Genomic DNA, 16,294 nt, shown 5'->3' with positions numbered 1-16,294 from the left:
GGAGTTAGGATGCAGGCACAATATAAGGACTATACTGGGCTCATGTAATCCCACCACTAACAGGTGACTGCTGAAGAGCAAAGTGTCAGAAGCACATTCCTTGTAAGACCAGGTTTTGATCAATTCACCTATGTATTGTATACCTTGTTGTTTAGTCGCTGAGTCACATCTAACTTTTTTGCAACCCCAATGGACTGTTGCCTGCCAGGCTCCTCTGTGCATGGGAATTCCCACAGAAAAATACTAGAGAGGGTTGCCATTTCCTTCTCCAGGGGATCTTCCCAACCCGGGGACCAAATCTGCAGCTTCTGCACTGCAGGCGGATTCTTTACCCCTGAGCCACCAGGGCGGCCCACTGTGTACCTACTGTGTGCTAAACCATCAGAACCAGCCAAGTTGAGCACAACGGAGTCCTTACTCCAGAAGCGACCAGCAGACAAACGGACAGGGGAGCCAGAAAGTCACAATGGCTTTAGTTTTATAACGCTATTATCTAATCAAGTCTAAAAATTAAATGACCAAATACATCCAGATAATAAGATAAGCAAATGGGATTCAAAGGGGAAGAGGAATAGGGCATTGATTAGGTGATTTATTACTAAACAGTTTCTGCAGAAGTAACACCTCTCACTGTAAAGACCTTTCCCATCAACTTCTCAAGTTGCTGCGGGTAGATTTAAATTATCTTTTAACTTCCTGTTTCTGTTGTTACAGCCACATTTATTTCTGTCTGCTGGTGATCATGTCTTCCTCCTGCCAGCTGGCTGTCTAATTTTTCAGCTTCTAGCAACTTTTGAAACAGAAGAAAACCTGGTAAGAATAACCTGATGTCATGTGACATGCTGACATGTTAAAGGAAGCCTGCTGCTGCTGCACAAAGATCATGCTTCTGTTCTTCAAAACTGTTCCAACAAGAAACAAAGTGTATATGTAATTTCTGAATATCTATGAATGGTTTACACTTAGAATAAATTGTCAAGGGCTGTTTTTAGGAATACGCATACAATTATTTTGGTTTTTTTATTTATAGTGATATTATCCTACAAATAAGAAAGTCATCAAAGAAATTCTGATCCCAAAATGTGGTTTACCACAAAATTTCAAGTAGCTTAAAGGAAAAGCAATTACAAGAGCTGTAAAAAGGAAGAAAAAGAAAAAAATGGGAAAATATATACTGAATCTAAATTAACCTCAGAAAACATTTTTCCAAGTGAAATGTAACTCTTCTATTGCTTAGTGACCACAAAAACCACATGGATCACCGTGTGATACTTAAGTAGTTATTTAAAAAGGAGGAAAGTTGTCCTTTAAGACAAAAATTTGACAGTATTTTTCACAGTGAAACTTAAGCAAAAGGTTTTGGAAATTCTTAGAATTGTTCACTTAAAAAAAACAAATTCAGCAGTTCTGAATTACTTCCATAATTACAGGATGGTTTTATCTGTGAAGACCAAATACAACATTAAGTATTAGCACGTAACCAACAATTATACAGAGTACTGTGCCAAAGGAAGATGCATTTCTTGATGGCAAAGTGACAGAGAAATGTAAACTAAAAATTACCCAGCTTTGCAAGGAAGCCTATCTTTCTTCTCCTGGATTTAAGCCATTCAGAAGAAAACTGTGAGGAGTCAGAATAAAACAAATGCACCATCATAATAAAGGAGACATAAGAATCTTTTGAAACACAACCCAAGAGTAAAACCTAGTCCCTCTTAAAAAGTTTAGAACACCGTTAATTAAAAGGTTAATCTTCACAGGCAATGAAGTACTAGTAAATTAATCTGAAAGTAATGTTACTGTGATGACTTAAAAATGTTGTCTGCAAATTCTCTGACAACCAACAACGCAAATGATGGGTCAGACTTGGTGTCTCACTTCTAATGAAACAAACAAGCAAAAGCAATACTCCATGACTTTCAGCTTCTGCCTAGCAATGCTTACATGCCCTCTTAAGGCACTGGCTCTCAGAAACCACCTACCCCGTTGTAAGGACACCCAGCTCACACGAAGGGACTGTACATACATGTTCGGTCAATGGCCACAGCTAGATCCCCAGCAGACACCAGCATCAACTTGCCAGTCACATGAGGAAATCATAAGCCTTCAGATGATTCTAGCACCTGGCTTCTAATGCTCAAAGTGCACAGATGTACTTGAAGCTAACTCAACTTTACAATTCACTTTGCACTAATTTTTTTCTGCCCTTCCCCTTTAGTCCAAACTAGTTACTATTTCATTATACTTGCAAGAGCATACTTCATACCCCTTTATTATCATTTATCAGTTTATTCACAGTAAAGATAAAATACAAATGTCTGCCCTGCATGGATGGTGATCTGAGGGGCTCAAGCCCCCCACCCCCAGGACCCTGCCTGCATGCTCGCTGCATACCACACGGCTCTGTCCTGGCCGAGGGGATGGTAGCCCACTCATTCCCTCCTTAGGACAGAGAAAACCTAACCCATAAGATATCCATTCTGTCACAGGGAGAGATTTATAAATCAGCATTACTTTTTAAAGATTACAAAGACAGACCATTCTGATCAGGATTAAAAGCAACAACAACAACACACACATCTAATTTTTAGTTTACTCCTCCAGCTCAGTCAGAATTGAGACCAAACATCTTTGACAGTGCTTTATTATCTGTGCTCAGACTTTAAATAAGATATCCCTAATTTCCCCAGTTTCAACCTAAACACGTACAGTTCTAGTACTGACCTTCTAATTTGCAGTATGACCCTAGACAAGCCATCTTACATCTCTGCCTCCACCCATGTCCAAGAGAGATAATGACACTCTTTTTTTTAACCTACTTACCTATAGGTAAGCAGGCATAAGATTTATGTTGCTGATCAAACACAGGTAAAATATATAAGGTTTTATCATATTAACTACTTTCTAATATTTGTTTTTATAATTTAATCAAAATAAAGATGGCATACTTTCAGAACTACAAAATTCAGCAGTTAGATGAATTAAGTAGTAAATCTAGTCATAATAATAAATCCATTCATCCATGTCCTCATTTAATTACATTAAGAAATAATAATTATAAAAATAGGTAAAATGTTGTGAAAATATTCCTATTTATTCTATCTTTGAGGAGTTCATGCCCACATCAATGGACTCTCTGGCATCAGACACGGCATCGGGTACTCGAACGGTCATATTGTCCATAGCCTTTGTCAAGCAGATCTGACAGCCCAGCCGCGATCTGTATAAATAAGGGGGAAGGTGCGGTTTAGTATTAAGTTTATCTTATTCACAAGGCAATGCAGTTAATAAGATCTTTTCTTACCCAGAACATTGGGACTTATCTACCTTTTAAGTTTTCATTAAGTCAAAAAAGATACACCCAACCCTTTCAACTAGAGGATAACAGAATGTAAACATGAAAACAAAAAGTGTGATATGTCAAAGTTTTATTTTAATCTCTAGCTTCTATATTTTACTAATTGTTTCATCAGAACTACTACTTTTTGGTGACAGGAATGACAAGCAATGAAACGATGAGAAGACACAACAGTGGAGAAGAGAACTGAGGTTTTAGCAATGCCAAGATAATAATTACCTCACAGTCACAACTACACTGGGAGGTGATAGGCACATCAGAGGTAGCCATCCCTTCAACTGAGTTATGGGAAATATATTAATACTATGTATGAATTTTATTACCATTCAAAATAATCCCAGCCCAAAAAGATTACACTACGGCTGATTCATGTTGATGTTTGCCAGAAACCAGTAACAATACTGTAAAGCAATTATCCTTCAAATAAAAATAATTTATAGAAAAAAAGACTACAAAAAAATTAAAAATATAGAAATAGTGTAAATTGATAAAAGGAAAGTAAATATTTATCACTGGAAGAATAACTTTAATTCCATTTTTTTCACAGAATTATGATCAATTCTCTTTATGTTTAAAAAGGAATCTTAAACAGTGATGTACAAATCTACGTCTATGTAGCTCTAAATATAAGTATAAACAGATCTTTCAATAAGTATAAAATGTTAAGTTATAAGATCATTTTACACCATATTTTAATTAGCAAAGCTTTTTCTTTCTTAATGGCACATAAAAATAAATACTATATTTGTCTCATACTCCAACTGCCTTCAAAAAATTTGATGGAATGTGATATGCAGGTCTTGGTTTCATCACCATACTCATCAAGCACCTGTTGAGCACCTAAAGGGACAGAACTACATGTCAGTGGGTTTGCAAAGAAGAGCAATTCACCTCGATCCTTACTGAACACCTTTTACAGGCCAGGCACCAGGGACGCCATGAGGAGGCAGCATGGGGGTTAGAACCAAACAGACCAGTGGTCCAAATCCAGCACTGAATATGACGCGTTCACAGGCAACTTTCTTAATCCTGAGAAATATTAGTTTCCTAATGTCATCCTAATAGTAAGTGGGTTCCTCACAGGACTGCTGTAAGGATTGGTTGCTAATATCAGTATTAAGGCGTGAACTTTAAATCAAATAGAAGAGCTGAGACACACTTGCAGGTAATTAACATGTGAGACTGTGACAAATGCCATGAGAGAGAAAGCTGAAAGGTCTGAGGAGAAAGCACTGACTTCTGGCTGGGGAGATGGTGTTTCTAATGAGTTCTGAAGACTGGGTAGGATTTAATATTTAATAAAAGATAAAGGAGAAAGGCACTTGAGGCAAAGGTAACAGGGGTTCAAGGCACGATTGAGTTAATATGGCCTCTGACTTGGCTGCTGTACAGGCCAAACAAGGGCAGGACGAGTGATGGGCTGGAAAGGTAGTCAGGCCACGGACAGCTCTGAACACCAAGGAAGGGGTGGTTCATGTTTTCACTAGTGAGCAATGAGGGACCCTGGGAGGTTTCGGAAAGGGAGTAAGTACTACAGTCAAGGGCTTCCCTGCTGGCCCAGTAGTAAAGAACCCACCTGCCAAAGGAGGAGACAGGTTTGATCCCTCGATTGGAAAGATCTCCGGGAGAAGGAAACTGGCTCCAGTTCATGGGGTCAAAAAAGAGTCAGACACAACATAGTGACTCAACAACAACGAAAAACTACAGTCATGGAAAATATTGACTGCTGATAGAAAAAAATCCCTTTCTGCCAGTAGTTCCTATTTGTTGAATTAGAAACAGCCCTGACAATCTTGAGCAAAGAATGCTCAAACTACCACACAACTGCACTCATTTCACATGCTAGTAAAGTAATGCTCAAAATTCTCTAAGCCAGGCTTCAACAGTACGTGAACCGTTAACTTCCAGATGTACAAGCTGGATTTAGAAAAAGCAGAGGAACCAGAGATCAAACTGCCAACATTCACTGGATCATCGAAAAAGCAAGAGAGTTCCAGAAAAATATCTACTTCTCCTTTACTGACTATGCCAAAGTCTTTGATTGTGTGGACCACAACAAACTCTGGAAAATTATTAAAGATGGGAATACCAGACCACCTTACCTGCCTCTTGAGAAATCTGTATGCAGGTCAGGAAGCAACAGTTAGAACTGGACATGGAACAACAGACTGGTTCCAAATTGGGAAAGGAGTACATCAAGGCTGTATATTATCACCCTGCTTATTTAACTTATATGCAGAGTACGTCATGAGAAACACTGGGCTGGATGAAGCACAAGCTGGAATCAAGATTGCTGGGAGAAATATCAATAACATCAGATAAGCAGATGACACTACCCTTATGGCAGAAAGTGAAGAAGAACTAAAGAGCCTCTTGATGAAAGTGAAAGAGGAGGGTGAAAAAGTTGGCATAAACTCAACATTCAGAAAACTAAGATCATGGCATCTGGTCCCATCACTTCATGGCAAATAGATGGGGAAACAGTGGAAACAATGATAGACTTTATTTTCTTGGGCTCCAAAATCACTGCACGTCGTGACTGCAGCCACGAAATTAAGACGCTTGCCCTTTGGAAGAAAAGTTATGACCAGCCTAGACAGCATATTAAAAAGCAGAGACATTACTTTGCCAACAAAGGTCCATCTAATCAAAGCTATGGTTTTTCCAGTAGTCATGTATGGATGTAAGAGTTGGACTGTGAAGAAAGCTGAGCACTGGAAAATTAATGCTTTTGAACTGTGGTGTTGGAGAAGACTCTTGAGAGTCCCTTGGACTGCAAGGCGATCCAACCAGTCCATCCTAAAGGAGAGCAGTCCTGAATATTCATTGGAAAGACTGATGCTGAAGCTGAAACTCCAACACTTTGGCCACTTGATGCGAAGAGCTGACTCACTAGAAAAGACCCTGATGCTGGCAAAGACTGAAGGCAGGAGGAGAAGAGGACGACAGGGGATGAGATGGTTGGATGGCATCACTGACTCAATGGACATGAGTTTGAGTAAACTGCAGGAGTTGGTGATGGACAGAGAGGCCTGGCGTGCTGCAGCCCATGGGCTTGCAGAGTCAGACACGACTGAGCGACTGAACTGAACTGACAATCTTCAATTATGCATTAAGCTCTCTCAACAAGAGAGAAAATGAGGCAAGCCAATTTCAAGCCACGCCAAGCCAAGCGAAAACGAGACAAGACAAAGACTGGTGACCTGAGAAAGACTGTTGGTTATACTCTTGGTGTTCATATAAAATTAAGTAGAGTAATGCTAGTCTTCAAGGAGCTTGGGAAAGAGGATGGAAAAAGCAATCAGTGATATTGGGCAGAATCAAGTAAGCACAGTAACAGAAGAACCAGAAGTGTGTAGGAGAACACAGGGAACCCCTCCTGGTTCTGTAACCCGAGAGGATATGGCAGTGGTGCTGGGACCACTCTCACTCCCCTGCTTCTTCCTGGAAGGTCCTGGCTCTAAGGTGGACCAGTGTAGAACCGCTAGAGGAAAAGCCAGACAGCAAGTCTTCCTTGATTTCATTATTAACTCCACAAAATTTCCCACTTGTGCAAACCTTGAAGACATTTTCTACAGCCACTTTGCCATATACACCTGACAGAGGAAATATACTAGGTGTGTTAACTTGACTTCTAAAGTTTGGTTTTCACAGCAAAGAAGCAGCTTCAAACTGTAAGAAACCAAGGGCTGTGGGGTCCAATGTAACTGATTCAAACCAGGGCTCTGTCAATTTCCAGCTATGTGGCCTTGAGCAAATCTCTGAAAACTAAGCCCTGTTCTATAAAGTGGTGATAATACTGCAAACTCTGAAGGTTAGAAACAATCTTTGTTAAGACTGTAGGCATTATAGTAAATGTCTGGCATTTGAATTAAAATTATTATAGTTAAAATGCCAACAACCACCATTGAGTGAATGCTTTTTCCACCAGACACTATTTAAGGAGCTGCACGTGCATGTATTAGTTGACATGACACAACAATCCTATGAGGTAGGTACTATTTTACTATCCCCGTTTTACAAATATGAAAATGAGGCCTCTGTGTAGGTTATCCACAGAAACTCGTAGCAGGGAGCAATGACAACTATCAAAAATAGATTCACAAATAATTCCTGAATCTATTAACCATTAATTCCAAAAATAGCTGGTGATGATGCCCTCTGTGAGTTAGGCACTAGAGATACAATGATGAAATACTGGATCATCAGTTTCAACGAAAGCAAAAAAAATTAACTGGAAGTATTAGAAGATAAGTTCTAGATCCTAATAAATCTTCTTTCATCTGTTTTTGTCCAAGGAATTAATATTTGCCACAATTTAATGAGTTGAGATGAAATTTGATGCTTTTTATGGTATTCTTGAAGGACAGATATGATAATTGAAAGAAATTACAGTGAAAAGTTTTGCCTACTTGAGAGAATAGTTTTTAGAAAAAATGTATAATAATAATGTTAAAATGAAGAGTTTTAATTGTACATTAAAAAAATTAATCAGAACTTACTCTTGCTATTAATGGATCATCAGTCCATTATTAATCAAGGCTAAGTACACTCTATAATAACATTAAAATGCTCTTCAATCAAAAATTAAGGACACTTACATCAAACTTAATTTTAAAATAAACCTAGATTTAAAGACTGAGTTTCCTTGTATCTTTGGAAGTATATAGTACCCTAGAAATAGAAGTTTACATGCAGCTACCATTTTTGAACAAAATTATTTTCATTCCATTTTATCAGTGCTTTCTAAATCCTACCTGTTAAAAGCATTATACTCTTTCCCCACAGAGCATTTCTACTAAAATTCTGTGCACTTAAAAATACCAGCTATAAAATGTCATAAAAGCTATTTCTTGCTTTCCATTATTTGTTCTAAAACTTCTGAATTTTACTATCAAAATTCTTGGCTAGCTTACATTTGCAATAGGTCTTGCATCTTCTCATAGTCATGTATCTCTCCTAAATGTAGCTCTCCCTTTCCTCCCATTTTTCTTTTCGTTCATACTATTATGTTACATGCACCTATAAATTTTATCTGAATAAAACAGCAAGCAGTTAGCTACAGTTTAGCCCTCACATTGAGAGAAACAATTTTCAGAACCAAATCAACACAACCACTGAGTGTGTTCTGTGTGTTATCCTTTAGAACAGAAAAGGAGGTGTTGACAGAGAATGTAGCACCTGAAGATGTGAGGGGAGACTGGGAGGCAGCAGCCACAAAAAATGCCAATGAACTAACAACTTCTGTGAGGATTACAGTTTACATCAAGGGTCTAACAAAATGGTGGTTACATAATACACATGAAATAAAGCTTATTATTACTCTTTTTTATTATTTTAAACCCTTTTTCATTAGGGCCACCAAACAAGTTAAAAGTCAAAGCCAACCTGAAGTAAACTCTGATTATCTTGCCCTTTGAAACATTAAATTAACTCCGTATCTTCCCTATCTCAAACCAAAAGACTAGATAATTAAAAAAAAAAAAGTGGTATCACTTGATATCACTTACTACTATAAATCTTACCACTTTTAAGAATAATTCTATTAATAACAAGAATAAGATCTGAGCTTCTTCAATGTACAATTAGAACTATTCATTTTAACAAAACTATTATATATTGTTTCTAAAAACTGTATTCTCTCAAGTAAAACTTTTCATTATAATTTCTTTCAATTATCAAATCTGTCCTTCAAGAATACCATAAAAAAAGCATTACATTTCATCCCAACTCATTAAATTGTGACAAATATTAATTCCTTGAATAAAAATAGATGAAAGAAGATTTATTAGGATCCAGAATTTATCTTCTAATACTTTCAATTAACTTTTTTTTTTACTTTTGTTAAAAGGAAAGTTTCTTAAGGGTTAAACTGTAGAATACATGGAGAAATGTCACATATTTGATATTCAAAGTTTGCAACTTGTCTGTCTACACTGGGAGAACACTATTACACACATGCAGATTACATGTCTCTGGTTAGAGACAGACATGAACAAATAAAACTTTTACCCTCCCAGATGATTCTTACAACAGCAATGGTCTGAAAATCTTACCTATCTGTTAGTCCATATGCCAGATCAAGCATGTCATTCTCCTCATCAGTGATTGCTTCCAATTTCTCAAATATGTGCTGTTCAAAGATGAGGTGACAAGTAGAACAAGCCAAGGTTCCCTCACATGCACCTACAAAAGCAACAAACATTGAACACGCCTCTCTACATTCAACAAGATTCAAAATTGACTGGAATTAAGTAATTTCTAAATTTAAAAATCAGCATTAGCACACATCAATGGTAGGACTTTATTTCTGAATAATAATGAGAATTAGGGACAACTTCCCATACCCAACACACAAAGAGTTGGAAATCACTTTCAAATATTACTTTTAAGAGGTTATGGGTTAGATGCTGTGAGGGAGACTCAAAAATTCAAATCCTAATATGAAAGAGTTTACAAGTTAATGAGACATGCATAGATACAAAAGTATATGCCTTTTAAATTTATATAGTTAATAATTTACATACAGCTGTGGAAGTTACTTACCTTTTCCTGAAGAACTCAACACAATTTATAGGAGCTTTCGTGGTATGTAACAGGGATCAGAAAGTAATCAAACTGACATCTCAATAAAGTTAAATATTCTTCCCTCTCAGTCTTTCTTTATAATCAAGACAGAATCAAATAAGTCACTTTAAGAGTCACATTGGTTAAAAATAAAGAGAATATTTATCCTGCTCCATGTTTTTAAAAGTCATTAATTTGACAGTTATTTATTGAGTGCCTATTATACGCCAGGCACTATAAAAAGGGAACTGAAAAGTCTTCTAGTCCAACCAAACTATGACTGAATATGCTTTCCAACACCGTTTTCCCAGAGTTTACCCAGCTCCTGCTCGAAAATTTCTGACAAAGAAATCCTCCTGGTAAAGCCGGCCGATTTCACATTTGGCTACTTCTGTGCTAAAGTCTGTCACTCTGTAACTTTCCACCTACTGCTCCAACTCTACCCCATGGAGTCGAATCCTTTTTTCTTTCTGGGTCTACTGAGGTAAAATTAACAAAATTCTAAGATACTGAAAGCACACATCATAATGATTTGATATATGAATATACTGTGAAAGGACTCCTCTCAGGACTCCAGTTAATACACCTGTAAGCCTATATATGTCTATTTATTTATTTTCCATGAGAACATGTAAGGTCTACTCTCTCAGCAACAGAGTTATAGCCACCATGATTTACATTTGATCCTCAGTCCTTAATATTAGAGGTAAACCTTTTACCTAGTAACCTATTTCTGTGATCTCTGCCAAGTCCCTGGCAACCACTTTTCTACTCTGTGTCTATGAGCTTATTTAGTGAATCCTTCTAAACAACAGCTTTTCATATATTTAAAAATGTTCTTTCTTCTCCAGACTGAGCATACCCAAGTCCTTCAGATTTTTCTTACATAGTAACATAGTTCTAAATCCTTTCTCTCAGTCTGGTTGGGTTTTCCTTAAAATATAGCATCCAAAAGATGACTCAATAAAACAGAATCATCCATAATCATGTTCTCATTAGATTCTACCTAGTTTCATTCTTTTACAAGTGGTTGACCAGTTTTCCCAGCACCACTTGTTAAAGAGGTTGTCTTCTTTCTATTGTATATTCTTGCCTCCTTTGTTGAAGATAAGGTGTTCATAGGTACGTGCATTTACCTCTGGGCTTTCTATTCTGTTCCATTGATCTATATTTCTGTCTTTGTGCCAGTACCATTCTGTCTTGATGACTGTGGCTCTGTAGTAGAGCCTGAAGTCAGGCAGATTGATTCCTCCAGTTCCATTCTTCTTTCTCAAGATTGCTTTGGCTATTCGAGGTTTTTCGCATTTCCATACAAATTGTGAAATTATTTGTTCTAGTTCTGTGAAAAATACTGTTGGTAGCTTGATAGAGACTGCATTGAATCTATAGATTGCTTTGGGTAGTATACTCATTTTTACAATAATGATTCTTCCAATCCATGAACATGGTATATTTCTCCATTATTTGTGTCATCTTTGATTTCTTTCATCAGTGTTTTATAGTTTTCTGTATATAGGTCTTTTGTTTCTTTAGGTAGATATACTCCTAAGTATTTTATTCTTTTTGTTGCAATGGTGAATAGTATTGTTTGCTTAATTTCTCTTTTTGTTTTCTCATTGTTAGTGTATAGGAATGCAAGGGATTTCTGTGTGTTAATTTTATATCCTGCAACTTTACTATATTCATTGATTAGCTTTAGTAATTTTCTGGTAGAGTTTTTAGGGTTTTCTATGTAGAGGACCATGTCATCTGCAAACTGAGAGTTTTACTTCTTCTTTTCCTCTCTGTATTCCTTTTATTTCTTTTTCTGCTCTGATTGCTTGTAAAAGAATGAAACTAGAACACATTCTAACACCATACACAAAAATAAACTCAAAATGGATTAAAGACCTAAATGTAAGACCAGAAACTATAAAACTCCTAGAGGAGAACATAGGCAAAACACTCTCTGACATAAACTACAGCAAGATCCTCTATGACCCACCTCCCAGAATATTGGAAATAAAAGCAAAAATAAACAAATGGGACCTAATGAAACTTAAAAGCTTTTGCACAACAAAGGAAACTATAAGCAAAGTGAAAACACAGCCTTCAGAATGGGAGAGAATAATAGCAAATGAAGCAACAGACAAAGGATTACTCTCAAAAATATACAAGCAACTCCTGCAGCTCAATTCCAGAAAAATAAATGACCCAATCAAAAAATGGGCCAAAGAACTAAACAGACATTTCTCCAAAGAAGAAATACAGATGGCTAACAAACACATGAAAAGATGCTCAGCATCACTCATTATCAGAGAAATGCAAATCAAAACCACAACGAGGTACCACTACACCAGTTGGGTACCAGTCAGAATGGCTGCTATCCAAAAGGCTACAAGCAATAAATGCTGGAGAGGGTGTGGAGAAAAGGGAACCCTCTTACATTGTTGGTGGGAATGCAAATTAGTACAGCCACTATGGAGAACAGTGTGGAGATGCCTTAAAAACCTGGAAAGAGAACTGCCATATGACCCAGCAATCCCATTCCTGGGCATACACACCGAGGAAACCAGATCTGAAAGAGACACGTGTACTCCAATGTTCATCGCAGCACTGTTTATAATAGCCAGGACATGGAAGCAACCTAGATGCCCATTAGCAGACGAATGAATAAGAAAGCTGTGGTACATGTACACAATGGAATGTTACTCAGCCATTAAAATGAATACATTTGAATCAATTCTAATGAGATGGATAAAACTGGAGCCCATTATACAGAGTGAAGTAAGCCAGAAAGATAAACACCAATACAGTATACTAATGCATATATATGGAATTTAGAAAGATGTTAACGATAACCCTATATGCAAGACAGAAAAAGAGACACAGATGTACAAAACAGACTTTTGGACTCTATGGGAGAAGGCGAGGGTGGGATGATCTGAGAGAACAGCATTGGAACATGTCTACTATCAAGTGTGAAACAGATCGCCAGTCCAGGTTGGATGCATGAGACAAGTGCTCGGGGCTCGTGCCCTGGGATGACCCAGAGGGATGGAATGGGGGATCAGGACGGGGAACACATGTAAATCCATGGCTGATTCATGTCAATGTATGGCAAAAACCACTACAATATTGTAAAGTAATTAGCCTCCAACTAATAAAAATAAATGAAAAAAATAATAATAATTCTACCTAAAAAGTTATTCTGGTTTTCTTTTTAAATAATTTTTAAAGTCATTATACAATTGTAAAGATTATAGACTCTTAGGAGTAACTTCAGTTGGATTTAGATTCTTCTGGTCAATAAACATTATATAAAATATTAATGGAACTATTATCAATAATTAGTTCCTGTGAAAAAATATATCATTGTAACAAGAATTGTTCTTTCATACTTTAAACATTTGTTACTCATATTTTGTTATTTTAAAACATGAAGAAAGAAAAGAGGCTTCCTTAAATGTTAATTTTTATTAAATTTCATTCAAAGCAGATTTTATTAAATCTCATTCAAAGCAAAACAAGATAAAGCAGAGACATACCACAAAGCGACGTACAAGGGTCATAAGCATGGACTCTGGAGCCAGATTCCCCGGATTCAATCTCAGTTCCACTTTTTACTAATGGCATCACCTTGGGCTACTTCACCCTCCATGCCTGAATTTCCTCAATAGTAACTGTACCAACCTCACAGGGCAGCTGCAAGCATTACATATGACTGTGTACTTAACATATGTACTTGCAACCATGACTGATTGGTAAAGTAAGACCTACTTACAGTTACAGTTACAGTTCAGTCGCTCAGTTGTGTCCAACTCCTTGCGACCCCATAAACGGCAGCAAGCCAGGCCTCCCAGTCCATCACCAACTCCCAGAGTCCACCCAAACCCATGTCCATTGAGTCGGTGATGCCATCCAACCGTCTCATCCTCTGTCGTCCCCTTCTCCTCCTGCCCTCAATCTTTCCCAGCATCAGGGTCTTTTCAAATGAGTCACCTCTTCGCATCAGGTGGCCAAAGTGTTAGAGTTTCAGCTTCAATATCAGTCCTTCCAATGAATATTCAGGACTGATTTCCTATAGGATGGACCAGTTGGATCTCCTTGCAGGGACTCTCAAGAGTGTTCTGCAACATCACAGTTCAAAAGCATCAATTCTTCTGCACTCAGCTTTCTTTATAGTCCAACTCTCACATCCATACATGACCACTGGAAAAACTGTAGCCTTGACTAGACAGACATTTGTTGACAAAGTAATGTCTCTGTTTTTTAATATGCTGTCTTGGTTGGTCACAACTTTCCTTCCAAGGAGTAAGCGTCTTTTAATTTCATGGCTGCAATCACTATCTGCAGTGATTTTGGAGCCCAAGAAAATAAAGTCAGCCACTGTTTCCACTGTTTCCCCATCTATTTGCCATCAAGTGATGGGACCGGATGCCATCTTAGTTTTCTGCATGTTGCACCTTAGGCCAACTTTTTCACTCTCCTTTTACACTTTCATCAAGAGGCTCTTTAGTTCTTCTTCACTTTCTGCCATAAGGGTGGTGTCATCTGCGTATCTAAGGTTATTGATATTTTTCCTGGAAATCTTGATTCCAGCTTGTGCTTCATCCAGCCCAGCATTTCTCATGATGTACTCTGTGTATAAGTTAAATAAGCAGGGTGAAAATACACAGTCTTGACATACTCCTTTTCTTATTTGGAACCAGTCTGTTGTTACATGTCCAATTCTAACGGTTGCTTCCTGACCTGCATGTAGGTTTCTCAAGAGGCAGGTGAGATGGTCTGGTATCCCCATCTCTTTCAGAATTTTCCACAGTTTATTGTGATCCACACAGTCAAAGGCTTTGACATAGTCAATAAAGCAAGACATAGATGTTTTTCTGGAACTCTCTTGCTTTTTCGATGATCCAGTGGATGTTGGCAATTTGATCTCTGGTTCCTCTGCCTTTTCTAAAACCAGCTTGAACATCTGGAAGTTCATGGCTCACGTAATGCTGAAGACTGGCTTGGAGAATTTTAAGCATCACTCTACTAGCGTGTGAGATGAGTGCAATTGTTTCGGTAGTTTGAGCATTCTTTGGGATTGCCTTTCTTTGGGACTGGAATGAAAACTGACCTTTTCCAGTCCTGTGGCCACTGCTGAGTTTTCCAAATTTGCTGGCATATTGACTGCAGCTCTTTCACAGCATCATCTTTCGGGATTTGAAATAGCTCAACTGGAATTCCATCACCTCCACTAGCTTTGTTCGTAGTGATACTTCCTAAGGCCCACTTGACTTCACATTCCAGGATGTCTGGCTCTAGGTGAGTGATCACACCATCGTGATTATCTGGGTCGTGTAGATCTTTTTTGTACAGTTCTTCTGTGTATTCTTGCCACCTCTTCTTAATATCTTCTGCTTCTGTTAGGTCCCTACCATTTCTGTCCTTTATCAAGCCCAAAAAGACCTATTTAAGTGTTGGCAATTATTATGATTTGTAAGTTATAAGAAAACTTAAGAGAATTTCAACTTTTTTATATATTAAATTATATGTATGTTTAAAAAAATTATATGTATGTTTATATATTGAATATATAAATATATATATATACTGTACATTTATGTAATACACAAATATATACCCACACCAATTGGCTATTTTAACAAGTAGTTTACTCTTCTGTTTTTGCATATATTTGAGGCTTATCACACAAAAAGGTAAATGGATATATTTTACTTAAAAGGAAGTGGGCTTCCTCTGCTTAAAAAAAGGTAGGTTAAGTTGTTGTTTAGTCGCTAAGTTGTGTCTTACTCCTGCGACTCCATGAACTACAGCCCACCCAGCTCCTCTGTCCATGGGAATTTCTCAGGCAAGAATACTAGAGTGGGCTGCCATTTCCTTCTCCAGGGATCTTCCCAACTCAAGAATTAAACACACATCTCCTGCATTGCCAGGTGGATTCTTCAGAGCTGAGCCACCAAGTAGGTAGGTAGAGGGGCAGAAAGAAAGAAAACCCCTGCAGTAAAAGGAGAACTGGTGTGGTGCAACCCTGAGGCCAGCTGGGCTCTGGGTGAATCTGCCATACTGTCCACTGGGTCCTGGGCAGGCCTCTCGAGGACCCCGGTTTTCTTCTCATCCATATCATGGGAGATTGAGGTAGATGATGTCTAAGGGCCTGTTCACTCTAATATTTTATGACTCCACAAAGAAGAATTGTAGCTCTTAATGGATTTGTTCACTAGTATTCAATAAATACATACTAACTTTGCCTTCTGTTCTTATCTGAGAGAAAAAAAGAAAAATAATACCCAATCCAGACAATCTCAAAGCTAAAATGTCAAATCCATCTGGAGATACTGGGGGACAAAGTTGAGGAGATTCAGCATCTTTTGTCTTAAAATG

At 37.7% G+C, this 16,294-nt stretch overlaps 1 protein-coding gene across 1 annotated transcript in view; it reads right to left on the bottom strand.

The window, feature by feature from the left end:
* Positions 1 to 2,630: 2,630 nt before the first annotated feature.
* Positions 2,631 to 16,294, bottom strand: part of FDX1 (ferredoxin 1) — a 37,093-nt gene continuing 23,429 nt past the window's right edge. The window contains exons 3-4 of the mRNA XM_061144414.1: positions 9,415 to 9,544; positions 2,631 to 3,220 (exon numbers count right to left, since the gene is read on the bottom strand). Of these exons, the coding sequence (XP_061000397.1) occupies positions 3,094 to 3,220; positions 9,415 to 9,544 (257 nt within the window). The 3' untranslated portion in view covers positions 2,631 to 3,093. The remainder of the gene's footprint in view (positions 3,221 to 9,414; positions 9,545 to 16,294) is intronic.

This window comes from Dama dama, chromosome 1 (assembly GCF_033118175.1).
Source record: "Dama dama isolate Ldn47 chromosome 1, ASM3311817v1, whole genome shotgun sequence".
Lineage (NCBI taxonomy): Eukaryota > Metazoa > Chordata > Mammalia > Artiodactyla > Cervidae > Dama > Dama dama.
The sequence above is the reverse complement of the archived record's forward strand: the minus strand, read 5'-3'. Positions and strand labels throughout refer to the sequence as shown.